This window comes from Oryctolagus cuniculus, chromosome 16, assembly GCF_964237555.1.
Source record: "Oryctolagus cuniculus chromosome 16, mOryCun1.1, whole genome shotgun sequence".
NCBI classification, from domain to species: Eukaryota; Metazoa; Chordata; class Mammalia; order Lagomorpha; family Leporidae; genus Oryctolagus; species Oryctolagus cuniculus.
This window is the reverse complement of record NC_091447.1, coordinates 65,331,047-65,355,667: the sequence shown is the minus strand read 5'-3', so window position 1 is coordinate 65,355,667 and position 24,621 is coordinate 65,331,047. Positions and strand designations below refer to the sequence as shown.

Genomic DNA, 24,621 nt, shown 5'->3' with positions numbered 1-24,621 from the left:
TGGACACGCCTACTCCCTCGCCTGGCCCTCAGCGCGTCCACAGTTCCTGTCCCTCTGGGACACGCCCCATCGGTGACACGCCCCGGGGAACACGCCCCCTCCCACGCAGGCTGCAGTCCTCAGTCCCCGCCCATCGGGACACGCCCACTCCTGCCCTGGCCACTGAGCCAGTGCAGAGCCCTGGTCTCCGCAGGCCCAGGCTGGGGAGGGGGCTTCACACAGAGGGTGCGGCCGGCGCTGGGGCGCTCGCAGCTCCCGCAAAGGGCCCGGGACGGCAGCAGACAGCACCCCAGGTGCTCGGGCCCTGCACCCACCTGGGAGACCTGAGGAAGCTCCCGGCGCAGCTGCAGGCGCCATGGGCTTGTGTGGAGCGACCCCGCGGATGGGAGACCGCGCGCTCTCCCCATCTGATCTGCTCTCCAAATAAACAGATCACACGGAAAGCGAGCGTCCCCGCCGAGGGCCTGCCCGGGCCTGGCCCCTCTGTGCCCCGCGGGGCGGACAACAGATCACGGGGCCGGCGCGGACGCTGTAGGTTTATTTCTGAAAACTAGCCAGAAGACAAAGACCTCGCAGGTAGGCGGACTTCACAGGGGACCGCGCGGCCACTCGCTGCCGACCCCGTCCTGTGCCGGCCAGGCCAGGCCGGGGTCCGTGTCCGAGCCCAGCGTCCGCGTCTGAGCCTAGCGTCCGTGTCCCGGGCCGGCGTCCGTGTCTGAGCACAGCGTCCATGTCCGCTCTCAGATCCCTGTCCGTGCCCAGCGTCTGTGTCCCAGGTCGGCATCCCCGTCCGAGCCCAGCGTCCGTGTCCGTGTCCGAGCCTTGCGGGGCCGGCGCCCATGTCCAGGCGCTGCCACAGCGGGGCACTGTGGCGGCCAGAGCCCCTGGGCTCCTCCAGCCGGGTGGGATGGGGCCAGACGCCCAGGAGCTTCCGTCCACACGGGCGAACCACATGGGTGGCCAGACTCCCTGGAGACCACAGTGCATTCTGGAAGCTTCCAGGGCATGGAGAAGGCGGGGCCCAGGACAGCACAGTGCAGAAGGCACCTGGCTCTGCCCAGCGGAGTTTCTGGTTGACCCCAGGGGGGTCCTCGCTGGGCTGGGCTGAGGGCACCGGGACGGAGTGACAATGGCTGGCACCCAGCAGCCATGGGGGGCCGGACTGGGGCTCTTAAGGCACCGCGTGGAGGGAGCTGGTGATGACAGGGTGACTGGGGAGGGACGAGGCCGGACAGGGCGGGGAGGGGCAGACGGGGGTTCCTGGGGGGTCCAGGCTCTCAGCCCCGCCCCGTGCACCTCGGCCAGGTGGGCGAGCGACCCCAGGGCGAGGCTCGGCCGGGCTCAGAGGCCCGAGGCCCCCGAGCAGATGCGCATGTGGACGCCCTCGTCCAGGGGAACGTAGGCGCCCTGCTGCGGGTCCAGGAAGAAGAGGCGGTCGGAGATCCGGCGCAGGTCGAAGCCCTCGTGCTGCAGTCTCGTCTTCTGGATCTTGAAGGTGCCTGCGGGAGGGGTGGGGGGCACGGGCTGGGCAGGGGGCGGCCGGCGCCGCTGGGCCTTTGCTGGGCCGCCCCTTCCTCCAGAGCCCGCCATGTTAAGAGGTGGCTGGGCCTTTAAGAGGCGGGCCATGGGCCGGCGCCATGGCTCAATAGGCTAATCCTCCACCTTGCGGCGCCGGCACACCGGGTTCTATTCCCGGTCAGGGCGCCGGATTCTGTCCCGGTTGCCCCTCTTCCAGGCCAGCTCTCTGCTGTGGCCAGGGAGTGCAGTGGAGGATGGCCCAGGTGCTTGGGCCCTGCACCCCATGGGAGACCAGGAAAAGCACCTGGATCCTGGCTCCTGCCATCGGATCAGCGCGGTGCGCCGGCTGCAGCGGCGGCCATTGGAGGGTGAACCAACGGCAAAAGGAAGACCTTTCTCTCTCTGTCTCTCTATCTCACTGTCTACTCTGCCTGTCAAAAAAAAAAAAAAAAAAAAAAGAGGCGGGCCTAGCACATGGTAATCAGGTCGATGGTGCTGTGCTCCCATTGGCTGACTGGCCCCGCCCCACCTGCGACTTCCGGTCTCTCCCCATGCACTGCAATGCTGTGCCGTCAGGGGGCGCTCGTGCAGAGTTCCATGTGGGCCACCCACGGGGGAGACCACACGGGACCGGACCACGGCAGGGCAGCGGGGGCGGGGCCGAAGCCTCACCTGTGGTGTCCACGCAGGGCAGGAGGCGCAGGAAGACGGGCCGGGCGTACGGAGCCAGCACCTTCTGCAGCTCCTGGTGCAGGGCGTTAGGGTCCAGCCGGGCCTGGGGGTCAGCGATGGCTGCCATGCCCGCTTTCCCTTCGACCCCTGGGGACGGAGAGGCAGCTGAGACCCCCTGCCCGCCCCTGCCCGCCCCAGGAGCCGCCGCCTGCCATGTGCAGCTGCCCGGGCCGTCCACAGCTCCAGCGCCTCCCCGCCCCCTCTGCGGTCCCAGCGTGCCTGGCACCGCCACCCCGTAGACGGCCACGTCCGTCTGGCCCAGCAGGCGGCTCAGCACAGCCTCCACCTCCGTGGTGGACACGTTCTCTCCTCGCCAGCGGAAGGTGTCCCCGCCGCGGTCCCGGAAGTACATGTAGCCCAGCTCGTCCATCACCAGCACGTCACCTGGGGGGTGGGGCGGGCGGGGCGCTGGGGCCGGGGCTCCTCTGCCCCCGCCCGCGGCCCCCCGCCCCCGCCCGGGGCGCACCTGACAGGTAGGCGCCCCCCACCCCGCCCAGGGCACACCTGACAGGTAGGCGCCCCCCGCCCCGCCCAGGGCGCACCTGACAGGTAGGCGCCCCCCCCCGCCCCGCCCAGGGCGCACCTGACAGGTAGGCGCCCCCCCCCGCCCCGCCCAGGGCACACCTGACAGGTAGGCGCCCCCCCCCCGCCCAGGGCGCACCTGACAGGTAGGCGCCCCCCCGCCCCGCCCAGGGCACACCTGACAGGTAGGCGCCCCCCCCGCCCCGCCCAGGGCGCACCTGACAGGTAGGCGCGGTCGCCCCTGCGGAACACGCTGTGCACGATCTTCTGGCGCGTGGCGCTCTCGCTGACGTAGCCGTCGAAGCGGCGCAGGGGGTCCTGCTGGTCGATCTGGCCCACGAGGAGGCCGGGCTCGCCTGGGGAGGGGGCGGCGCTCGGGCTGAGCCGGCGGGGCGGGGTACGAGAGGGGAGACCCCGGCCGCAGCTCTCCGGGACCGGGCAGGGAGGGGAGACCCCGGCCGCAGCTCCCCGGGCTCACCGGGCTCGCAGGGCACGCAGAGGCCGCGCGCGTCCCGCAGCGGCTGCAGGGAGTCCTCGTCCACCCTCACCAGTCGGATCGGGTACACAAGCGGGAGGATGCGGCTGTTGAAGCCGCAGGCGCCGACCTGGGGGCGAGAGAGTGGCCTGGGGCGTGGCCGTGGGGCTGCCCGCAGCCCCTGTCCTCCCACCCCCACCCCACTAGGAGACTCCATTTAGCTCCGGGCCGGGCAGGCGGGAGGGCGGGGGTCTCTCCCAGGCACCCGGGGCGGGGTCTCCCCTAGCCCCACCTTGCCGTCCATGGGGTCTTCCCAGGCCCCAGGCGGGAGGGCGGGTCGGGGGTCTCTCCTGGGGCCCCCAAGGGCGGGGGTCTCCCTGGACCCCCGGGGGCGGGGTCTCCCCTGGCTCCGCCTTGCCGTCCATGGGGTCTTCCCAGGCCCCAGGCGGGAGGGCGGGTCGGGGGTCTCTCCCGGGGGCCCCCGGGGGCGGGGGTCTCCCCTAGCCCCACCTTGCAGTCCATGGGGTCTTCCCAGGCCCCAGGCGGGAGGGCGGGTCGGGGGTCTCCCCGGGCCCCACCTTGCCGTCCATGTTGGCGATGCTGCAGTTGCACTCCGTGGCGCCGTAAAACTCCCCGATCTGCCGCACCCCAAAGCGCTGCGCGAACTCCTCCCAGAGGGCGGGACGCAGCCCGTTCCCCACAGCCAGGCGCACGCGGTGGCGGCGCTCGGCCTCGCGCAGCGGCTGCCTGAGCAGGTAGCGGCAGATTTCCCCGATGTACTGCACCACCTGGGGCGGGGGCGTGGTCAAGGGTGAGGTCTGGGTGGGGCGTGGTCAGGGTGGGGCGTGGTCATGGCTGGGCGGGCCCGAGACCATGCCCAGGTACTGCACCACCTGGGGCGGGGGCGTGGTCAAGGGTGAGGTCTGGGTGGGGCGTGGTCAGGGTGGGGCGTGGTCACGGCTGGGCGGGCCTGAGACCATGCCCAGGTACTGCACCACCTGGGAGCGGGGCCAGGAAGGGCGTGGTCAGGGATTGGGGGCTGGCCTGAGACCATGCCCCAGGTAGCAACAGATCTCACCGATATACTGCGCCACCTGTGGGCGGGGCGTGGATGGGGCGGGGCAGGGGCGGGGCCTGGAGAGCCTGCCCCTGTGGGGGGCCACTGTCCCAGCTCACTCGAGGCTCCTCCCTCGGCCCATCTGCCCCTCCCTAGCCCCAGCCAGGGCTCAGGCGCCCCCCAACCCCGCCTCAGCATCGGACCCTACCCGGAAGCCCCTGGACCCCGCTGTGGGCCTCACCGGACAAGCCTCTGTGGCCCCACCTGCAAAATGGGCGCGCGCAGCGTCGCCCCAGGCGCAGTGGCCATGGGGGTCTCGGCGAGTGGGTGCTGGTCTGGGCGGGGCCCAGAGCGAGGGGCGGGGCCTCACCGTGCAGTCATACTGGACGCAGTCATCCCAGAAGCGGCTGGCCGAGAACTTCTTGCGGAGGACCACGGTCATCCCGTAGAGCAGGCACTGGCCCACGCCCATGATGTTGCCTGCAGAGGCGGGTGAGTGGGCCCGGAACCGGACCGCCCCAGGCCCCGCCCCACCCAGGCCAGGCCCCACCCCAGCCCAGCCCTGTGCTGCCCAGGCCCCGCCCCAGTCCTGTCCCCGCCCCACACCCCCATCCCTGGCCCCGCCTCCACACCGCCCAGGCCCCACCCCGTGGCACCCCGGCCCCACTCATGCCTCGCCTCACCCAGGCCACGCCCTGGCCCCGTCCCACACAGGCCAGGCCCTGCACTCCCCCAGCCTTGGCCCCGCCTCCACACCACCCAGGCCCTGCACAGGCCCCACCCCACCCCAGGCCCGGTGCCGCCCCGCCCCTGGCCCTCCCCGTCCCTGACCCCGTCCGGGCTCCACCCCCTGCCCCCCGCCCGCTCCATCCCGCCCACCGCGCACCAGCCAGGCCTCGCCCCCTATCCCGCCCCGCCTCCAGCTCCGCCCCGCCCTCGCCCCTGCCAGGCCCCGCCCTGCCCTACCTGCCGAGTGGTACAGCGGCAGGCAGTCGTACAAGACGTCGGTTGCCCGCATGCGGTAGGCGTGGTGGCCAAAGGCGGCGATGCGGTAGTACCTGCAGGGGGGAACGGGGAGGCAGGGGCTGCGACCCGAGCCCCCTCCCCCTGAGATAGGTAGAGCGATTGGGCTGTTGTCTTGGGTGCGGACCCAGGCACAGCCAAGCCCGCGGGGCTCCCAGGCTGGCCGGAGCGGGGGGGGGTGGGGGCAGCAGGTACAATGCCTCCTACTGCCGGCTGGGTGCCCCCAGGGAGGGGGGTCAAGATCTGAGACCCAGCGGGAGGGCGCTGGGGCGGCACAGCAGGTGCAAAGGCCTGGAGGCAGGTGTGCGGAGTTCGAGGGTTCAAAGGGGAGGGGGTAGGGGAGGAGGAAGGTGACGCTGCAGGGGTCATGCAGGCCACGGCAGGTGCGGGGAGGGGCTTTCGGCTCTGCTGTGGTTTGCAGAGGGGGCCGGCGCTGTCAGGAGGCCGGATCGGGGGGTCCGGGCCGTGGTGGGAACAGGAAGCACAGACAGGTCCTGCTCACGGGCCGGAGGTGGGGACCCGGGGCGCGGGCTCAGGGGATCACGGTGCGCAGGGGCGTGGGGCGGGGCGGCCTGGGTCTCACCTGCTGTGCACAATGATGGCGGCCTTGGGAAGCCCTGTGGTCCCGGACGTGTAGATGTAGAACAGCCGGCCTGCAGGAGACCCGCGCATTGGGGACCGGGCCCGGGGCGCGGGAAAGGCGCGAGGGTGGGGGTGGGGTGGGGCTGGCCCGGACTCACCGTCCATGCCCGCGCTGGGGGCGGGTGGCAGCGGGGCGGTGGAGGCCTCGGACAGCAGGTGGTCCAGGAGCTGCGTGTCCGGCGGCACAGCGTCGGGCCCCGTGGCTCCCAAGCAGAACTTCACGAGGCTCTTGCCCAGCTGCGGGCTCACCTCTGCCACGGCTGCGGCTCCGCGGGAAAGGCCGGTCACGGCCAGGGAGGGGTCCCCGCAGCCCCCGGCCCCACCCCCGCACGGCCTCCCCGCCCAGGGCAGCCAAAGGCCTCACATCTCAGAGCCACACCCCCAGGGCCACACCCCCAGCATACCATACTAGGCCACACCCCACATTCTACAGTGGGCCACACCCACAGCTACTATACTAGGCCATGCCCCCAGCAGGCCACACACCCTAGCCTACTACAGTGGGCCACACCCCAGCATACTATAGCAAGCCACACCCCTGCATACTACTGTGGGCCACACCCCCAGCATACTATAGCAGGCCACACCCCAGCTGGCCACGCCCCGCGTACTACAGTGGGCCACGCCCCCAGCGGGCCACGCCCCCAGCGGGTTACTGCGCAGCCAGTACTCCCCGCCTCGGCCCCCCACTGCCGCCCCGGGCCCAGCCTCACCCGCCGCCAGCTCCCCGCCGTAGACCAGGGCCTTGGCGCCCGAGGTGCCCAGGCAGAAGGCCAGCGGCTCACGCCGGAGGTTCACGTTCAGCAACGCAGCCACCACGCCCGCCTTGGCCAGGCCCAGCCACAGCCCCACGAACTCGGGCCGGCCCTCCGCGAAGAGCGCCACCACGTCGCCCGGGCCGAAGCCGAACTGGCGGAAGAGGTGGCCCACGGCGTTGGAGTAGGCGTCCAGCTGCTCGAAGGTCCAGCGCGCGCCGCTGCCCGCGTCCACCAGCGCCAGGCGCTCGGGCTGCCGCCGCGCCACGGCCTGGAAGATGAGCGGCACCGTGTGGCCGGCGCGCTGGTGGCGTCGCAGCTCCAGGCGCACGCGGATCAGCACGGAGAGGCCACTGCGAGGGACGCAGAGGGGGCGGGTCAGGGGCGCCCTGGCCATCCCGGGACCCCCAGAGCTCCAGCTTCCCTATGGGGGGAGTCCCAGGGCAGCCAGGGGGTCGCTGCCAGATTGATGGTTAACCCTTGGGTTGCCGGGGGGAGGCAGAGCAGGGGCCAATCAGCCAGCGGGTTCCAGGGCTGCGACCCCCAGCAGCCCCGTGTGTCCCGGCGGGCTCGGCCCTCTGCAGGACCCTCCGCACCATGGGGCATCCCAGCGCCCAGCACACACCCTCTGCCCCCTCAGCCTCCCACCCGCGATTCTGACCGCGGTGATGAAGAGGCAGAGACAGACAGGGCTCCCGGCTGCGGGACCACCCCCCAAATGCCTGCAGCAGCTGTGGGGGTGGGGGCCGGGCCAGGCCCGTGCCAGATGGGCGGGGAGCTGAGCCACCGCCCGCGATGCCAGCTGCGCATGCGCCTGGGAAGCGGCAAGGGACGGCCCAGGTGCTCAGGCCCCTGCACCCCCGCGGGAGACCCGGATGGAGCCCCCGGCCCCCCGGCTTCAGCCCGGCCCCGCCCTGGGCTTGTCTTTGACCAGCAGCGGGCGCCGCCCTGACCCACGCCGCCCCCACGGCTCCCGCAGCCCCCGCCTGTGGCCTGCCCAGCCCTGGCCTCAGCACCCTGCGGTCCCGGCGAAGGGAAAAAACCTTCATTCATGCATCATTCATCACTCAGCCACTCCATTCATAACTTCATTCATTCATCCCTTCATTCATTCATGCAAGCGGCCATTGCACTCTGGGGCCTGGGGCTCTGGGCTCCGGCCTGGGAGGGACGCGCCTTGTGTGGCAGGAATCAGGTGCGGGGAGGGGAGGTGGAGGGCCCGCGGGGCTCAGCCGGGGAGACAGGGTGTTGGGGGGCGGCGGGAGCTCCATCCGGGTCTCCCCCGTGGGCGGCGGGGGCCCAGAGCCTTGAGCCCTCACCGCGGCTCCCAGGGTGCGCGTGCGCAGGGAGCTGGAGGCAGGCGCTGTGACGTGGGACGCGGGCCCCTGTCTCTCTTCGGCCTCTCGTGGGAAGCCCCTGCACACAGGGACAGGGCCGGGGTCCCCACGCTCTGCGTCTGCCAAGGGGCCCGAGCCGGGCGTCCCTGGCCTCCCTGAGACCCCGCAGCGCTGGAGCGAGAGCGAGACCCTCCCCCTCCTCCTCCCCGCTCATCTCTCCAGCCACACCCACCCTGATGTTTCTGCCATGCTCCCACCCCAGGGCCTTTGCACGGGCTCTGCAGCATCGGCACGACCCCCCCCCCCCCGCAGGCCTTGGCCCCCTCCTGCCTCCCCACCGCAGGTGCAATCGACTGGTGCTCCGTCTCCTCGCCTGTCCCCGGAGGGCAGGGACGCGTGGCTGTGACGCCGGGAACCTGGGGGTGGCGGCGGCAGACCAGGGCCCCACCCACCAGGGGTGCGGGGAGAGGAAGTCCTGGCCCCGCCCCCCAGCCTGCTCTGTGGAGAGGGCGGGGCCTCCAGCGGTGGGCGGGGTCGGGGGGCCACCCCGCTCTGCAGAGGCACCAGAGCCAGCAATGGGGGAACAGGAAGGAAGGGGCCCGGCGGGTGCGTGCCCTGCGGCTCATGGGCGCCTGCGCACCCCCAGAGGGAGAACTTTCCAGAAAACGTAAATCAGGCAGCCGGCCTTCACCCTGGTGCTTAGGAAGCTCAGGTGCTGCGGCCCAGCGGGTAAAGTCGCCGCGGCATCGCATAGGGGCGCCGGTTCGAGTCCCGGCTGCTCCACTTCTGACCCAGCTCTCTGCTGTGGCCTGGGAAAGCAGCGGAAGATGGCCCAAGTGCTTGGGTCCCCGCCCCCACGTGGGAGACCCGGATGGAGCTCCTGGCTCCTGGCTTCGGATTGGCCCAGCTCCTGCCGTTGCGTCCATCTGGGGAGTGAACCAGTGGATGGAAGACCTTTCTCTCTCTCTCTCTCTCTCTCTCTCTCTCTCTCTCCCCCTCTCTCTCTGCCTCTGACCTCTCTGTAACTCTGCCTTTCAAGTAAATAAATCAATCTCAAAAAATAAAAATCCTGCTCATCCATCTGAGGAATAAGCAGTGGCAAGGTGAGCGTGATCAGCAATTATTGAGCACTTGCTGAATACCGTGCCTTGCGCCCCCTATCGGTCAGCGGAGGACGCGGGACTCGGCGAGGGGAAGGAACTCGAGGAGCAACCGCGCGGGAGCCGCCCCTCACCCAGACGCCAGCCAGCGGCGCACACAGCAGGCACTCAATGCATGCACCGCCACCGGGGAGCGCTGCTCGGATGAAGGAATGGAGCCTCGGACCCTAACCAAGTGCCAAAGCCAGCAGGGCCAGGCCGGCCGAGGGCGATCGGCTCCTCGCGTCTGAGCGCCTACTGTGTACCCCACTCATCCCTGTGAGCAAACTCAGCCCAGGGGCCCCAGGGACCGCGGGAGGGGGCCCGAGAGGGTGGCGGCGAGGGCGGTGGTGGGGGCGACAGGCCGGAGGAAGCCCGGGTGGGTGTCAGCGTCCAGAACAGGGGACAGGAGTGGGGGGAGTGGTTCCCGGGACACCCTGGCCCCCCGGGACACCCTCTGCCCGGGTCCTGCCCTCGTCCCCCACACCCTCGCCCACCCCGGTCCTGCCCTCGTCCCCCACACCCTCGCCCCCCCTCCTGCTCTCGCCCCCAGAGCAGCCCCCGGGGCAGGCCCTGCACCCGCCGCTGTGCCCCGGCTGCATGCCCGGGCGGCCCCCGCTGGCCGCGGCCCAGGCCACCCCCGGCCTGCACACAAAGAGCCTAGTGTGTGGCTCCGCGCCCTTCCCGGGGCCCCTCCTCGACCCTCCCCTCCCGACTGCGGGGCAGGAAGCGGTCACCGAGCACGGACTCTGGGCCAGGCGGGGCAGGGCGGGTTAGGAGAACTGGGCCGGCGCTCGAATCTTTCCCGAACCTGGGGTCCAAACGCGGCCCCTCCTCCGGCGCTCAGACGGCGCCCACCAGAGCGCAAACACCGTGGCCCCTCCCACTCGGGCCTCGGTTTACCCACCTGCAAAGTGGGGCCCCGTTAGCCGCCCTCCCCAGGGAAGCGGTGCGAATCCCTCAGAGGCCCCCCCAGTCCCGGCTGGGAGCCACAAACACCGATCAGGTCGCAGCCTCGGGGCCCACACCGGGGAGGGGGCAGGGGCACGTGGTTGGTGCAGCAGGTTGGAGTCCCCCGCTCTGCTTCCGGCCCAGCTCCCTGCGCATGCGCATCCTGGGAGGCGGCCGGCGCTGGCTCTGTACTGGGGTCCTGCACCTGCGTGGAGACTCGGATGGAGCTCCTGGCGCACCTCCGGCCGTTGCAGCCAATTGGGGAGTGAACCAGTGGATGGAAGACCTTCTCTCTCTCTCTCTCTCTCTCTCTCTCTCTCTCTCTCTCTCTCTCTCTCTCGCTGCCTTCCACGGGACAGACAGGTCCCCAAGCCCTGAGGCCCTGCGCGGAGTGGGGGGCAGGTCCACACGAAGGCTGACCACAGACCACAGATGTGGCTATGTTCAGAGCCTCCCTCTGTGTGTCCTGGGAGAAGCGACGCGGCCACACTGCGCCTCCGTTTGCGCATCTGTGAAATGGGCACAGGTGTTGCTCACAGCCGTGAATTGCTCCGCAGCGGCGGAGGCGCTGAGACCCGCTGGCCAGCGTGGCCTTGGTCTCCTCACCCTTGAAATGGGCGCACTCCCCCCTCCCAGGAGCCGGGGACAAGCCAGGGGCGCCCCTGTTCCTCAGCTCTGCCCCCAGCAACTCCACCTTCACCCCCCAGGCCGTCTAAGCCGCCCCCCTGAGCCACGCCTGGGGCCCGGGATCGCTGCAAACTCAGAGTGGCGCCCCCCACCCAGGCCCCGACAAACCCCAAACCCTCACAAAGCGGCCCGGCCACTGAAAATCCGGCAAATGGCCCGGTAGGGATAGAAACCCTGGATAAAGACCCTTAAGTCCTCAACCCCTACCAGCCCCTCCACGAGCCCAGAGATCACTGGGCCCCCCTCAGTCACCACGGCCCCTACGGAGAGTCCCCCAGCCCGGGGGTTCGGTGTGATGTCAACGCCTGTCAACGCCACCCGGGACCCCGGGAGGCCCCTCTCAGTCTCCTCGTCTCCCAAGCAACTCCTGGGCCCCCAATCACCTTGGAACCTCCCCCTCGCCCTCCAGGAGCCCCCAAGGTGTCCCCTGCGGCCTCTCCTCAGGGCCCCCCCATGCCCGTGCAGACCCCGCCCCCGACCTCAGGCACCCCCGCATTCGGCCTCCGAGCCCCGAGCCCCCGTGCAGATCTCCGACCCCCAGCCCGGACCCGTGCAGGCCCCGCCCCGCCCACTGACCCCGCCCCCGCCCGGGCCCCACTCACAAAAGGTCGCGCCGCGCGGTCTTGCACACGATCCGGAGGAAGCGCCAGCCGCCGCCGCCCACGTAGACGCCGAGGGCCGCCGCCGCGCTCCAGGTCCACGGCAGCCCCAGCAGCCAGAGCAGCGCCCAGGAGGCCACGGAGGCCGCGCCCGCACCCGGGGCCCGCATCCTGGGAAGCGCAGGAGCTCGGGTCGCGGACGCGGCCCCGGCCCCGCCCACCTCCGCCCGGCCGCGGCCGAGCTCCGCCCCCAGGGCCGGCCCCGCCCACGCCGAGCTAGACCCCGCCTCTACCTCTCAGCAGCTGCCACTCATCGGGGACCCCGCCCTCCCGGAGCCAGACTCCGCCCACGCCGAGCTAGACCCCGCCCCCGAGCCGGGCCCCCTGCAGCCTCGCGCCCGGGTGCGGCCTGGTTGTTTCGCCCTCTTCCCCGCTGTCTGGCTCCAGCGCCCATAGAGAAACCGCGGGCCAGAGAGCCGACGCCAACGAGACGCGCGGCCTAGAGCGGCCCGCCGGGCGGGGCTGTGAGACCGGCGTTGTCCCCATAGCAACGCCTACCCGCCCCGCCCTCCTCCGACGGGGGCGTGGCTCCAGGGGCGGCGGGCCGAGCTCCGGGTGGCGTCCGCGAGCCGCGGCCCGGGGGCCGGGAGGGCCCGGGTCACCTCTAGAGCCTGGTTAAGCCGGTCGCCGCCCTGCGGTTCAGGGCGTGCGCCCGGAGGGGCCGCGGGGAGTCCGAAGCGCGAGCCCTCAGGGCCCCAGAAAGCGCCAGAGCGCGGCCTGCGCAGGCTCAGACGTGGGATCCGCGCGTCCTAGATGCACCTGCCCGGAGCCCCCGGCCCCGCCCCCAGAGCCCAGGACCGGCCGGGCCCCCACCCCGCTGACCGGCACCTGCCCGGAGCCCCCGGCCCCGGCCCCAGAGCCCAGGCCCGGCTGACCTGCAGCTGCCCGCAGGCGCAGCCCTGTCCGGGGCTCCTGGAGCTCCTGCGAGTCTCCGGGGGCGTGCGTTTCTGTGGACCCCTCTCACCGCGCCGCGCCCGGTCCCGCCCGCCCGCTGGCTCGTCTCCTGCCCTGCTTGGCCGACCTCGGCGCTGTGCTGGGCGGCGACCAGGGCCGGCTTCCAGCGCCACTCGGAGCCCAGGGCCCGGCCAGCGCTCAGCGCCCGCCCTCCCGGGCCCGGGCCCAGGCCTGCTGGGGCGGCGGGCGGGGAGGGAGACCCCGAGGGCGGGCACCTGCCGGCCGCTGGCCGGGATCCGCCGGGCCGGCCGGGCCGGGCAGAGAGGCCACCCGGCCGCAACCAGCGCGCTATACAGGGCAAGGTGCGGGACGGAGCTGAGGTTCATTTGTTCACTCAAACCTGAGCGACTGATGCTGGAGATGTTACCCTTTAAAAAAAAAAAAAAAAGATTTATTGATTGATTTGAAAGAGAGAGAGAGAGCGAGGTCTTCCATCCACTGGTTCACTCCCCAGATGGCCACAACGGTCAGAGCTGGGCCAATCTAAGACCAGGAGCCAGGAGCTCCATCCGGGTCTCCCACGCAGGTGCAGGGGCCCAAGGACTCGGCCATCTTCTACTGCTTTCCTAGGCCACAGTGGAGAGCTGGATGGGAAGTGGAGCAGCCGGGACTCGAACTCGCGCCCCTATGGGAAGCTGGCGCTGCAGGTAGCGCAGCGCCCCCCCCCCCCCGCACTGCCCTCTCCCCGCCTTGACCTTGGCTGCCCTGCAGCCTTAGGCTGATTAGCGCGGACCTTAAGCCGCCGTCCTAAAGGCCCCGCTTCCCCAGCCCCGGACACCCGGAGCCGGCCATGGCCGCCCTGTTCTCCGGCCGCGTCCTGATCCGGAACAACAGTGAGCAGGACGAGCTGGAGACGGACGCGGAGCTCAGCCGCCGGCTGGACAACCGGCTGCTGCTGCTGTTCTTCGGCGCGGCCGCCTGCCCGCGCTGCCAGGCCTTCGCGCCCGTGCTCAAGGACTTCTTCGTGCGGCTCACCGACGAGTTCTACGTGCTGCGGGCGGCGCAGCTGGCGCTGGTGTACGTGTCCCAGGACCGCACGGAGGAGCAGCAGGGCCAGTTCCTCAGGGACATGCCCGAGAAGTGGCTCTTCCTGCCCTTCGAGGACGCCTGGCGGAGGTGAGCCCGGCGGGCTGCCTGGAGGAGGGGCCCTCTCCTGGGAGAGGAATCATCTTTAAAAAGATATATTTATCAGGGCCGAAGCGGTGGCCTGCGGTGCCGGCATCCCATAGGGACCCTGGTTCGAGTCCCGGCTGCTCCACTTCCAGTCCAGCTCCCTGCTGTGGTCTGGGAAAGCAGTGGGAGATGGCCCAAGTCGTTGGGCCCCCGAACCCGCGTGGGAGACCTGGATGGAGCTCCTGGCTCCTGGCTTTGGATCAGCTCAGCTCCGGCCGTTGTGGCCCCGCCCTACTTTGGCCGCCCCCCCTAGCCTAAGCACAGAGGCTGGAGCTCCATCCGGGTCTCCCCCATGGGTGGCAGGGTCCCCAGCACTTGGGCCGCCATTGCTGCCTCCTGCAGTCTGCGTTGTCGGGGAGCCGGGCCTCTCACCACGCGGGATGCCCCCACGGAACCGCTGGGCCCCACGCCGGCTCCTGAGCACAGCTGTCCGTGCAGAGCAGGTGCAAGGGCCCTGTGGCGAGAGCCCGCCCTGGGTGTCCCAGAACAGGACCTGCAGTGCACACAGCAGGCGCTCGGCAAGGTGCAGGGAGCGGGCTGCGGGCACTCCGCCCCGGGGCCTGCACTGAGCCGCGCCCGCCCCACAGGGAGCTGGGGCGCCAGTTCTGCGTGGAGCGCCTGCCGGCCGTCGTGGTGCTGAAGCCGGGTGGGGACGTGCTCACGCGGGACGCGGCCGCCGAGATCCAGCGCCTGGGCCCCGCCTGCTTCGCCAACTGGCAGGAGGCGTCCGAGGTGCTGGACCGCAGCTTCCTGCCGCCCGAGGACCTGGACGACCCCGCGCCGCGGAGCCTCACCGAGCCCCTGCGCCGCTGCAAGTACCGCGTGGAGCGGCCGCGGCGGGGCGCGGAGGGCGCGGCGGGCGCGGGGGGCGCGGGGGGCGCGGCCTGGGGGCTGGACTGAAAGCGCCAGGGGTGGGGGCGTGGGGGGTGGGCAACGGCGGAGGCCCCGGCTCCCCGGCGACCACGGGTCCCTGCTGTGGCCGTGCGGGTGGTATTTCAACGCCGGCCGGCGAGCAGGCGGGCGGCACCCGCGCGGAGACCCGCACCCTGGGTTCGAGCCCCGCCCCGGCCCAGCCGTTCCCGGGGGGGGGGGACCCCGGCTTCCCCGTAGCTCGGCCCCAGCTGCGGGCGGGGTGCATCCGCGCGTGGGCCTCTGTCCCTCGAAGTAGTCAACACATCGTTTACTAATAAATTCGGTTTCCTTCAGCTTCTGTTCCCCTTCGTCAACATCAGGTGCTCAGAGCCACACAGGTTTAGCGAGGTCTGGGGGTCCTGGGGCCAAACTCCAGGCTCCGCCCCTCCCGCCCAAGGCCACACCCTGCCCGCGAAAGGCCACGCCTCCACCCAGGCTTCAACACACCCTTCCGAAGATTATGTCCCTGCCCGGGCCACGCCCCTCCCAGGATTCACCCCGCCCATCTGAAGGCCACGCCCCTCCCAGACCTCACCTCTGCCTGGCTGAGATCAGGCCTCCGCCCCGGCCATGCCCCTCCCAGAATTAACCACGCCCCTCCAAAGACCACGCCCGCCAACGGCCATGCCCCTGCCCAGGCTTAACCCCGCCCCTCTGAAGGTCACGCCCCTCCCAGACCTCACTCCCGCCCGGCTGGAGAGCACGCCTCCCCCAGGGCCACGCCCCTCCCAGACTTCACACCGCCCCTCCAAAGACCACGCCCCCGCTAGGGCCACGCCCCCTCCAGCCCCGACGACCGGAGCTGTTACGCGGGCACCGGAGAAACCGGACTTCCCCCAGGCTTCAGGGAGCTCAGGCCGGCTCCCCGGACCCCCGACCCCTGGACCCGCTACCCCACCCCGCGGCAGCCCTCGACCCCGCCCAGGGCCCGCAGAACTCCCCGCAGCCTCGCCCTCTGGGGGTCCCGCCGACGCCCCCATCTCCCCCCACCCCGGGACCCCTGGACGGCATCCCTGGCCATGGCCCGGTCGTACGGCGGCCGGGTGCTGGCCGCGATGACCCTGCTGGGCATCCCGGCCGCCGTGCTGGCGGCGCTGGGCGCGCAGCTGCTGTTCCAGCTGCAGGCGGGGCGCGCCGAGCTGCGGGGGCCGGACCCCGAGGCGGCCGCCGGCCGCGGGCTGCCCGAGGACGCGGCGGGCGCGCTGCTGCCGCTGGCCGGGGCGCTGGCCGCGCTGGGCCTGGCGCTCGGCCTCGCCTGCCTGCTGCTGGCCGCGCTCTGCGGGCACCTGGGCGCCGAGCTGGCCCGGACGCCCGGCTCCCGCAGGTAGGGGGCGGGGCGGGGGGGGCGCAGGGGCGAGGCTGGGGCCCCTCCGCACGTCGGTGGAGTCGCAGCAGGGTGCGAGCCCTGCCTGCCGGCGCCGGGCCCCTGTGTCGCTGGCCGCTGGCCCTGGCACCTGACACAGGGCCGCGGCCTCGGGTTCTCCCAGCGGGAGGGGGCGAGACCGGACTTGAACTTGATCCTGGCCAGCGCCTGGCCTGGGCTGCCGGCCCGTCCTCAGGGGCGTCAGGGGCTCTAGCGTGGACCCCGCCCAGACCAAGCTGCCGCCCTCCAGGGGCCACGGTATGCGTGCAGGGGGCTGAGCTGGGGCCGGGCGGGGGTCTCGCTGGACCCTGGCCGCCCTCAGCTCCTGGGGCCGCCGGGAACGGAGAAGCAGAGTAGACCTAGGGCACAGGGCGCCGGGACGGCCCGGCTGGAGGTGGGAGTGGCAGTGCAAAGGCCCTGCGGCAGGCGCAGGCTGGGGGTTCAGAGGGGACTGGATGCCCGGCTGACATCCGGGTCCTCCCCGGCCCAGGTCCGACGGCTTCCTGTACGACTGCCGCGGCCTCCGACACGCAGCGCTCGGGCTCCTGTGCTGCGGGGTCTCCGTCTACCTGGCAGGTGCGTGGCGCGCGGCCGGGGCGGGGCCAGGGGCAGGACCCTGAGATGGCACACTGAGGCCGGGGGAGGCTGTGCGTCCGCCCAGGCCGCCGGAGCCCGGGGCAGGGCCACCCTGGGCCCGGGCAGGCAGGTCCCGCATGAGCGAGTGGCTCCAGGCCCCGCCTCCCTTAGCCACGCCCTCCCGGCTCCCACCCCAGGACCTTTGCACGGGCTGTGCCCGCGGGCTCCTGGGCTCCCCTCTCCAGGCCTCCTCTGCGGCTGGGTCCCTGCTGGCTGTCCCCTGAGGACAGCACCCAGCGGCCCTGAGAGCAGCCTCCAGACTCAGCCCCTTGGGGTTCAGGCCACGCTCCGCCATGGCATGGCATCGAAAACACATTTGTTGATTGAATCAATGGCAGCTGCTTGTTGACTGAACAAGTGACAACCATCTCCTCTCCCAGCGCTGTCCATCTATGCACTGCTGCTTTTCGAGATCGAGACAGGCGTGGCCACCGCCTCCGTCCTCGGCGTGGGGGCCCTGGTTCCGGCAGCCGCGCTGACCCACACCCTGCTCCGGGCCTCGCGGGCTGCCCGCCGCGGCCTTCGGGATCCGGGCCCAGCCTCCTTCGAAGAGGACCCTGCCCGCCCGGCTGAAGCCTCCAAGCCCGGCCCCAGGACGCAGCCCCGGCAGGGTACCCACCGCCGAGTGCCCTGTGCACCCCAAACTTGGGCCCTGCTTCCCCCAGGGGAGGCCGGGAGAGCAGTCTGCCTGGGTCCCTCAGCCACGGGGGGGCCCTGGGCCAGGGCAGCCTCTGAGATGGGCAGCATGCCGGGCCACGGGGGCAGCAGTAGGTTCTGACTTCTCCCCCACTCTGCAGCCTCCCTGAGTGCCGTCCTTAAAGCTGCCTCATGGTGCAGTGTGGCTGCCAGGGCTCCAGCCTTTACCAAAATCTCTCAAAAGGAAAGGCAGAGGCCAGGGCTGGAGCCCCCGGGACCCTCCTCCCAACGACCCGGTGGCCAGAGGAGCGCCCCACACCCACCCCTGGGAGCGGGCAGTGGGGACTGTGCTAGATGAGTGTCCGACCCTCTGGGGTTGAGGGGCGGCGACAGCGGCTCTAAGCCTCTCCATCCATTTCACAGATGAGAACACGGAGGCCCCCGGAGAGGCTGGGGCTCAGCCGGGGCCCCAGTGCTAAGCGGGGATCCCGCCTGGGTCCCGCAGGCCGCCTGCTGCGGACGGCACGGGCTGTGACCCCCGGCTGCGACCCTCGGCAGCGACCCGCAGGGGGGCTGCGCCCGTGACCCGGCTGCGACCCCCGCCTTCCCCTGGGGCCCGCCTGTCAATCATTTCCGGGCTGGGGGTGCCGGGCGGATTCTGGGGCTCACAGGAGGGGGCCCCGGGGGCTCTGGGTGAGGGTTGGGGTCGGGGTTAGGGTCAGGTCAGGGTCGGGGCTCCGGGAGAACGAGGCCGGGATGGGTCCTCGCCCCCGCACACCCGGAGCCGCCCTGGAACCCGAGCCCCTGGCCCGCAGCCGGCCCGGCCCCGAGAACAAAGGGGCTTTGTGGGCGGTGGCGTCGGAATCTGGGGCAGGGGGAGGGTCGGGACGGCCAGCTGCGGGCGGGGGGCGGAGGACGGGAGGGTGGGGAGGGACGGGGCAGGAGCCAGGGGCGGTGGGGGGGACCGGCAGGTGCAGGCGGGGTGGGAGAGAGGGGGCGGGGCCGGGCAGGGGCTGGGGGCGGGGCCTGGCTGGTGCAGTCGGGGCGGGAGAGAGGGGGCGGAGCCGGGCAGGTGCTGGGGGCGGGGCCTGGCAGGTGCAGTCGGGGCGGGGAGGAGCCGGGCAGGTGCTGGGGGCGGGGCTTAACTGGTGCAGTCGGGGCGGGGCAGGTTCACCTCGCAAGGCCTCCCCTCCCCCACCCCCGGACCACCTGGCGCGGCCACCCCCGCAGACGCCCGCAGGACCCCGGCCCGGACCCGCCAAGTCTCGGCCCCGCACAGCCCAGTCTTACCCAGAATCCCCCTGACCCCCGCTTGCCAATCATCCGGGGTCCGGAGGGGTTGGGCTTCCGCAAGGCCCCGCCCCCCGACCCCCCCCCCCCGGGCTCTGTGTCCGCTTGGGGAGCGTCCCCCGTGTTCAATAAATCAGGATTCATCTGATTCGGCGCCTGAACCGCGTTGGGGCGTCCACACCGCGCAGGCCTCGGCCAGGCCCCGCCCATTGCTGCTAGCCAATGAGGCGCTGCGGGGGCGGGGCCTGCCGTGGCACCCGCGCTGGCCAATGAGCGACGACCCCAGCGGCCCGTTAGGGCGCTTCCGGGTCGCGGCCGCCCCTGACCCGGAAGTGAAGACCCTGCGCCGGGTGTCATGGTGGCGGGCGCCTGTGGCGACGGCGGCCCAGGCACGGGTGCCCAGCGCCCCCTGGCGGCCGTCGGCGGGAGGACGCCAGGCGCTGGGTGCCCGGATCCGGGGGCCGGGGTTCGAGTCCCCGGTCCGCTTCTCGTGCAGCTCGCTGTGGGGTGGGCCGAGTCCCTGGGGCCCTGCCGCCCGCGTGGGAGACGCGGATGGAGCCCCGGGCCCTGGCTCAGCCCTGGGACGGGCAGAGGCCCCCCACCAGCTGGCTCGCAGACAGCCGCTCCCACACCTGCGACCCCGCCCTGCCACTGGGCTTTGCCCTGAGCCTCAGTTTCCCGCTCTGCGCAGTGCACGCCCCGGCCACGCAAGTCAGCCCGAGTCGTAGTGTTTATTGCACGGGGCGCGCTGCCGCCGCCAGACACCCGGCGGTTTTGACACAAAAGTCGAGAAGGCACTGATTTCCGGGTGGGGGGCTTGGCCCGCCCCCTCCGCCCCCGCCCTGCGGGGCCCCGGGCTGGGAGACCCCAGGCCGAGCCCCGGCTCCAGGGCAGGGGCGGGGAGGGGGCTAGGAGACGCTGGGCGGCAGGCGGGCGGCCGCCGTCTTCTCCACCACGAAGCCGTAATTGTACTGGGGGGGGAGAGCGGAGGTCAGGGAGGGGCGAAGCGGGTGCGGCACCGGGGCTGGGGGGGGCACGTCAGGAGGGAGCGACCCCCGCCTGGGGAAGCTGGGGGGAGGGCGCGCGGGGGAGGAGGGCTGGGGGTGACTGGGGGGGACTGGGGCAGCCCGCTGCGGGGGGCGGGGAGTCCGTGTGCCCACCCCCACCCCCACCCCGTACCCACCTCCTCCTCGATTTCCGCCAGCGACTTGATGGTCAGGTCCGCGAAGGCGGAGAAGGCCTGGAGGCGGGCGGATCCCAGCCTCATTCTCTGGGTATGGAGGGCCCCGCCCCGGGCAGGCCGGCCCCGCCCCGGTCATGCCCCCACCCCGGCCCCGCCCAGCCCTGGGCGTGGCCAGGGTGTCCCAGCTCCCTTCGAGCTTGCCCCACCAAGTCACGCCCCGGCCGCGCCCCCAGCTCGCCCCGCCCGACCCCTGTCCTCGACCCCGCCCCCAGCTCCACCCAGACCCCTGGACGGCCCCGCCTCAGGTCCACCTAGGGCATGGCCTGCATGTCCCCACCGCTTCTAGCTGACCCCCCAAGTCCCCGCCCCCGGCCCCGCCCTCACCACGCCCAGGGCATGGTCTGGATGCCCCTCTTCTAGCTGCCCCGCCCAGGCCCCGGCCCCGCCCCCAGCTACGCCCAGGCCCCGCCCCACCATGCCCAAGGCGTGGCCTAGATGTACCCCCACCCCTTCTAGCTGCCCCCCGCCGAGTGTCTGCCCCAGGGTCGGCCACGCCCCCACCCGGCCACGCCCCCTCCAGCGTCCCATCTCACCAGAGGGCCGCAGCTCTTGCCTTCGAACCGGGGGTGCAGCGTGAAGGGCACCCCGTCCATGGCTGGAAGATCAGACGCGGGGTTCAGCCGCCGCCGCCGAGGCTCCGCCCTATCCGAGCGCCTAGGTTCGAGCCCCGGCTCCCGCCGCGCCCAGACGCCCACGCGTGCCTCACTTTCCCCACTCACCTGAGATGCCGTAGAGGCTGGACGCCTCGTAGATGGAGTCCTTTCTCCCCAGGGTGGACGCCCGCGAGCCCAGCCTGGACAGCGTCCGCTCGGGGGCGCCGCCCTTGCCGGCAGGGCTGGAGGGGGCACAGCAGGGTCAGGCGCCCGGAAGTCCCCCCCCCCGCCACCCGCCCCGCCCGGGGGCCCTGCCGCTCACCTGGGCTGGCTCCGCGCCTCCAGGGAGAGGCCCTGCAGGTCCCGGCTGAGCCCGCGGGGCTTGGGCACTGGCCTGGGCACCTTGGCTTTCTTGCACCAGACAGCGAAGCCGCCCATGTCCCTGCGGGCAGAGGGAGGAGACAGCATCTGGGCCCGGGTGGGGCTGACCCCGCGGCTGGGGGAGCCGGCAGGTGCCGAGGCGTGGAGGGGCTGGGGGCTGGGGGCTGGGGGCTGGGCCCAAGGGCTAGGGGCTAGGGGCTGGGGGCTGGGGGCTGGGGGCTGGGCCCAAGGGCTAGGGGCTAGGGGCTGGGGGCTGGGGGCTGGGGGCTGGGGGCCGGGGGCCGGGGGCCAGGGCTGGGGCCTGGGCCCAAGGGCTGAGGGCTGGCGGCTGGGCCCAAGGGCTAGGGGCTGGGGGCTGGGGGCTGGAGGCTGGGGGCTGGGGGCCGGGCCCAGGGGCTGGGGGCTGGGGGCTGGGGGCTGGGACCGGAGGGCTGGGGCTGGGAACCGGTACTGGTGCCGGGGGGTGGGGTTGGGGCTGGGGGCTGGAGGCTGGGGACTGGGGGTTGGGCTGGGGGCTGGGCCGGCGGCCAGGGCGGCGGCGCGCTCCTACCCCACCCGCAGGTATCCAGGCACAGACTTGGCCTTGCCGCTCAGGCGGACGTCCACCACGGCCGTGTCAGCCGCCCCCAGGGGCGCCAGCCTCACGCACAGGCGCTTCTTCTTGGACACGGAGGCCTCTGGGCGTGGGGAGGGGGCGTGAGAGAGGCCAGCGGGGAGGGGGCCGGGGTGGCTGAGGGGGCAGCCCCGCCCCGCCCCGGGGGGGGCTCCGTCCCGGGAGGGGGTTCCCCGAGGCCGGGGTGGGGTGGGGGCACAGGGGCGAGCCGTGCGGGACCCCCGCCGGCCCGAGGTCGGACCCCAGCCCCACTCACTGCTGTCCTGGGGGTCACAGACGGCGACGAACCCGGGGGGCGGGGAGCTCTTGTCCACCACGATCTGCACGTCGACCACCACGTTGTCCTGCGGGTTCTGCGGGGTGGGGGGGCAGCGGCGAGGGTCAGCCCCCCACCCACCCACCCTCACCCCCAGCCGGGGACCCCAGAGTGGGGGCGCGGCGCACCTCCAGGCCGCCCAGGGCGTTCAGGCACAGGAAGTAGCCCGACTTCTGCGCGAAGCTCTTGCCGAAGCTGGCGGGGGCGCCCTCCACGGTGCAGGAGATCTAAGGCGGGGAGAGGCGCGCGGGTCAGCGCGGGTCAACGCCGGGACACCCCCCACCCCTCGCCACCGGCCTCGGCCACCCCTGCCCCGCCGGCCGGCTCACCGCGCTGAACCCGCGCGGCGGCGGCGCCGAGGCCGCCGACCACGCCAGGCCGGCCAGCGGCAGCGCCGCGTCCGCGCCGGGCCCCGGATCCATGCCGCAGAGCCGCCCGCCGAACGCTGGACGCGGTCTGGGCACCCCGGAGCTGGCCGCGGAGCCCCTGAGCGCGGACGGGAATGCGGACTACAACTCCCAGCATGCGCCGCGAGTGCGACGGCGGGGACCCGGAAGCGCTGCTGGCCAATCGGCTGGGGAGGCGGGGCCACGCCCCCTGGCCTCGCCCTGGGAGTGACGTTTGCGGAAGGAGGTCTCGCGGAGTGTCCCGCCCAGCCACTTCCGCCAGCAATGGGGGCCAGGACTACGTTTCCCAGAATTCATTGCAGCCTCAGCCTCGCATGCGGAGAAAAAAATTGTGCGTTTCCCGGCCGGATGGTAGAAATAAAGAGGCCCGGCGCATTTGCAAAAGTAAAGAATCCTGAAAAAAAATATGGAGAGAGAGAGGACCTGGGAGAGGCATTGGCAAAACGACCCCTGGGCAGGGTCCAATTAGAGGGGGCTGACCTTGGGCCTCTTGCTCCCGGCCAGCGCCTCCCAGCGAGTGGGTTCCCGGTAAAGGCGAGAGCGCTGGGCTCAGGGCGGGTGGCAGCCGCCAGGGACGCGTCCGAGGTTGGTTTGCACAGAGCAGTGCTGAGAGGGCCACAGGCGCGCTGGCCCTGACCACGGGCGCCTCTTCCGCTACCCTGCAAAACATTTCGCCATTCTTTAAAAAAAATAATAATTAATAAATAACACCTAAGGGGAGAGGCACAGTGCTGTGGCGGAGCGGATAAAGCCACCTCCTACAGCGCCAGCATCCCATATGAGCACCGGTTCGAGTCCCGGCTGCTCCACCTGGGATCCAGCTCTCTGCTGTGGCCTGGGAAAGCAGTAGAAGATGGCCCAGGACCTTAGGCCCCTGCACCCGCGTGGGAGACCAGGAAGAAGCTCCTGGCTCCTGGCTTCAGCCTGACCCAGCCCCGGCTGCTGCAGCCATTTAGAGAATGAACCAGCGGATGGAATATCCCTGTCTCTCTCTCTCTCTCTCTCTCTCTCTCTGTAACTGTTCCTTTCAAATAAATAAATACATCTTTAAAATACAGTGAACCTAAGGGGACATCGAAGGCTGAGGGCGGGCAGCGCTCTGAGCGCTCAGACAATGAGGCCCAGACAGGAGCGGGGGTTGGGTGCTTTGTTTCCGACGCCCGAGGCTGCCTGCCCCCAGCCCCGCGGGAAGCTGGCTTGACACTCGGACACCAGCGGCCACGGGTGCCCCGCCCCCCTCCCGGCGGGCACAGGAACTCCCGGCGCCATCGCTCAGGCCCGACACAGCCAGGCTGCACCTGGGTCAGCGCTGCGGCTGGGATTTGTCTATTGTGAAGCTGGGATCCGGATCAGCTTTGCCCAGGCCTTGGGTCAGCTTGACCCGGCAACAACACCGCAGATTCGCCCTGCGCTCCCCGTGGCTTTGAGCTTCGAGACTGAGAGAGAGGGAGAGAGAGAGAGAGAGAGAGAGAGAGAGGTCTCCATCCGCTGGTTCACTCCCCACATGGCCGCAACGGCCAGGGCTGGGCCAGGCTGAAGCCAGAAGCTCCATCCGGGTCTCCCACGCAGGTGCAGGACTCGGGCCATCTTCCACTGCTTTCCCAGGCCATAACAGAGAGCTGGATCGGAAGTGGAGCATCTGGGACTCGAACCGGCGTCTCTATGGGATGCTGGCGCTGCAGGCTGGGGCTTTAACCCATTGCGCCGCAGCGCCGGCCCCAGCTCCCAAGGTTTCACCCCCATTGTTTCAGACTGGGGGTGGGAGGTGGTGAGTGGGGGGGCTGGGACCAACCCTAAAGCTATGGCGGTGCAGGCAGGACTGTGCCGTGTAAAGCCGCCCACGTCCTGCACAGGTGCGGCTTCCCGCATCCCCGTCTCACGCAAAAGCCCAGCAGGACCTGCGCATGCTCCGAGATCCCAGGGGGGGGCTGTGCGGGCAGCGGGGGCGGAGCTCGGGCCTGCGTCTGATTGGTCCCCAGGGCAGGTGGCCGTCCTGGGATTGGGCGGGGCGGGGCGGGGCGGGGCGTGTGTCTACTGGGACCGGGAATGCGGGCTCCCGAGTGTCTGGGTCAAGAGTAGCCAGGTTTACGATCTTGTTTTCCAGGCGCTGAGTTCCTGGAAAACATCTCCAGGACTGCGACACCGGGGCGCCGGCCGTGGAGGGGGCGGGGGGACCCCAGGCTGGCCTGGGAGGTCTCGGGACCAAGCGTTCCCAGGGGCTTGCAGTAGGATGCAGCGGGCTGAGCCTAAGTCCCTGTGGGCGCCGGTTCGAATCCCGGCCGCTCCACCTGGGATCCAGCTCTCTGCTTTGGCCTGGGAAAGCAACAGAAGATGCCCCAAGTGCTTGGGCCCCGCATGGGCCCAGCCAACAAGGTAAAGACCAGGTAGCCGGGCCTAGGAGTCAGGAGCCAGAGCCGGGACTCGAACCCAGGTACTCTGACTGTGGGGCCAGAGCTCCCCCTACAGGCCGCTAAGGGCACTGCGCCCCCGCTGATTGCCGCTTGTCCGCGCGTTCCAGGCGCTGCAGCCGCCCCTACAGGATGCTATGGCTGTGTGAGTCTGGCCGGGGTCCTGTGTCGTTTTCTCGTGCCCTGTCCAAGAGTTCGC

General features: G+C 71.6%; 4 protein-coding genes across 5 annotated transcripts; 2 read left to right on the top strand and 2 right to left on the bottom strand.

Moving 5' to 3' along the window:
• Positions 1–522: 522 nt before the first annotated feature.
• Positions 523–12,505, bottom strand: SLC27A1 (solute carrier family 27 member 1). The gene is made up of 13 exons (XM_051829998.2): positions 12,373–12,505; positions 11,441–11,608; positions 6,683–7,077; positions 6,068–6,229; positions 5,911–5,980; positions 5,271–5,362; positions 4,675–4,784; positions 3,826–4,035; positions 3,251–3,377; positions 2,991–3,128; positions 2,470–2,634; positions 2,191–2,337; positions 523–1,499 (listed from the first exon to the last, which is right to left on the bottom strand). Exons 2-13 carry the CDS (start codon positions 11,605–11,607, stop codon positions 1,342–1,344), a joined length of 1,941 nt encoding a protein of 646 aa, XP_051685958.1. The 5' UTR covers position 11,608; positions 12,373–12,505; the 3' UTR covers positions 523–1,341.
• A 162-nt stretch (positions 12,506–12,667) lies between these two features.
• Positions 12,668–14,829, top strand: NXNL1 (nucleoredoxin like 1). The gene is made up of 3 exons (XM_051830000.2): positions 12,668–13,098; positions 13,220–13,567; positions 14,212–14,829. Exons 1-3 carry the CDS (start codon positions 13,040–13,042, stop codon positions 14,522–14,524), a joined length of 720 nt encoding a protein of 239 aa, XP_051685960.1. The 5' UTR covers positions 12,668–13,039; the 3' UTR covers positions 14,525–14,829.
• A 156-nt stretch (positions 14,830–14,985) lies between these two features.
• TMEM221 (transmembrane protein 221) lies at positions 14,986–18,125 on the top strand. Of its 2 annotated transcripts, XM_070058975.1 has the most exons (4): positions 14,986–15,860; positions 16,390–16,475; positions 16,916–17,146; positions 17,595–18,108. In XM_070058975.1, exons 1-4 carry the CDS (start codon positions 15,556–15,558, stop codon positions 17,648–17,650), a joined length of 678 nt encoding a protein of 225 aa, XP_069915076.1. In that variant the 5' UTR covers positions 14,986–15,555; the 3' UTR covers positions 17,651–18,108. The 2 variants fall into 2 exon arrangements, with proteins under 2 accessions (XP_069915076.1, XP_069915074.1); XM_070058973.1 differs by having other exon boundaries at positions 16,916–18,125.
• A 1,048-nt stretch (positions 18,126–19,173) lies between these two features.
• Positions 19,174–22,133, bottom strand: MVB12A (multivesicular body subunit 12A). Its single transcript, XM_070058972.1, has 9 exons — positions 21,937–22,133; positions 21,736–21,834; positions 21,548–21,644; positions 21,229–21,355; positions 20,620–20,739; positions 20,424–20,539; positions 20,238–20,299; positions 19,645–19,701; positions 19,174–19,432 (listed from the first exon to the last, which is right to left on the bottom strand). Exons 1-9 carry the CDS (start codon positions 22,027–22,029, stop codon positions 19,370–19,372), a joined length of 834 nt encoding a protein of 277 aa, XP_069915073.1. The 5' UTR covers positions 22,030–22,133; the 3' UTR covers positions 19,174–19,369.
• Between the last annotated feature and the right edge of the window lie 2,488 nt (positions 22,134–24,621).

Bases quoted from the DNA above. Each gene is read 5' to 3' on its own strand.
- SLC27A1 (XM_051829998.2), bottom strand. From the start codon at position 11,607: ATGCGGGCCCCGGGTGCGGGCGCGGCCTCCGTGGCCTCCTGGGCGCTG. The intron at 3,378-3,825 runs GTGGGGCCCGGG...TCTCGCCCCCAG, and splicing joins TCGCCAACATGGACGGCAAG to GTCGGCGCCTGCGGCTTCAA. The intron at 3,129-3,250 runs GTGAGCCCGGGG...CCCCCTCCCCAG, and splicing joins CTGCGTGCCCTGCGAGCCCG to GCGAGCCCGGCCTCCTCGTG.
- NXNL1 (XM_051830000.2), top strand. From the start codon at position 13,040: ATGGGAAGTGGAGCAGCCGGGACTCGAACTCGCGCCCCTATGGGAAGC. The intron at 13,099-13,219 runs GTAGCGCAGCGC...CCGCTTCCCCAG, and splicing joins ATGGGAAGCTGGCGCTGCAG to CCCCGGACACCCGGAGCCGG. The intron at 13,568-14,211 runs GTGAGCCCGGCG...CCCGCCCCACAG, and splicing joins TTCGAGGACGCCTGGCGGAG to GGAGCTGGGGCGCCAGTTCT.
- TMEM221 (XM_070058973.1), top strand. From the start codon at position 15,556: ATGGCCCGGTCGTACGGCGGCCGGGTGCTGGCCGCGATGACCCTGCTG. The intron at 15,861-16,389 runs GTAGGGGGCGGG...TCCCCGGCCCAG, and splicing joins CGGACGCCCGGCTCCCGCAG to GTCCGACGGCTTCCTGTACG. The intron at 16,476-16,915 runs GTGCGTGGCGCG...CTCCTCTCCCAG, and splicing joins GGTCTCCGTCTACCTGGCAG to CGCTGTCCATCTATGCACTG.
- MVB12A (XM_070058972.1), bottom strand. From the start codon at position 22,029: ATGGATCCGGGGCCCGGCGCGGACGCGGCGCTGCCGCTGGCCGGCCTG. The intron at 21,835-21,936 runs GTGAGCCGGCCG...TCCCCGCCTTAG, and splicing joins CGCCGCGCGGGTTCAGCGCG to ATCTCCTGCACCGTGGAGGG. The intron at 19,702-20,237 runs GTGAGATGGGAC...GCCCGCCTCCAG, and splicing joins GCAAGAGCTGCGGCCCTCTG to GCCTTCTCCGCCTTCGCGGA.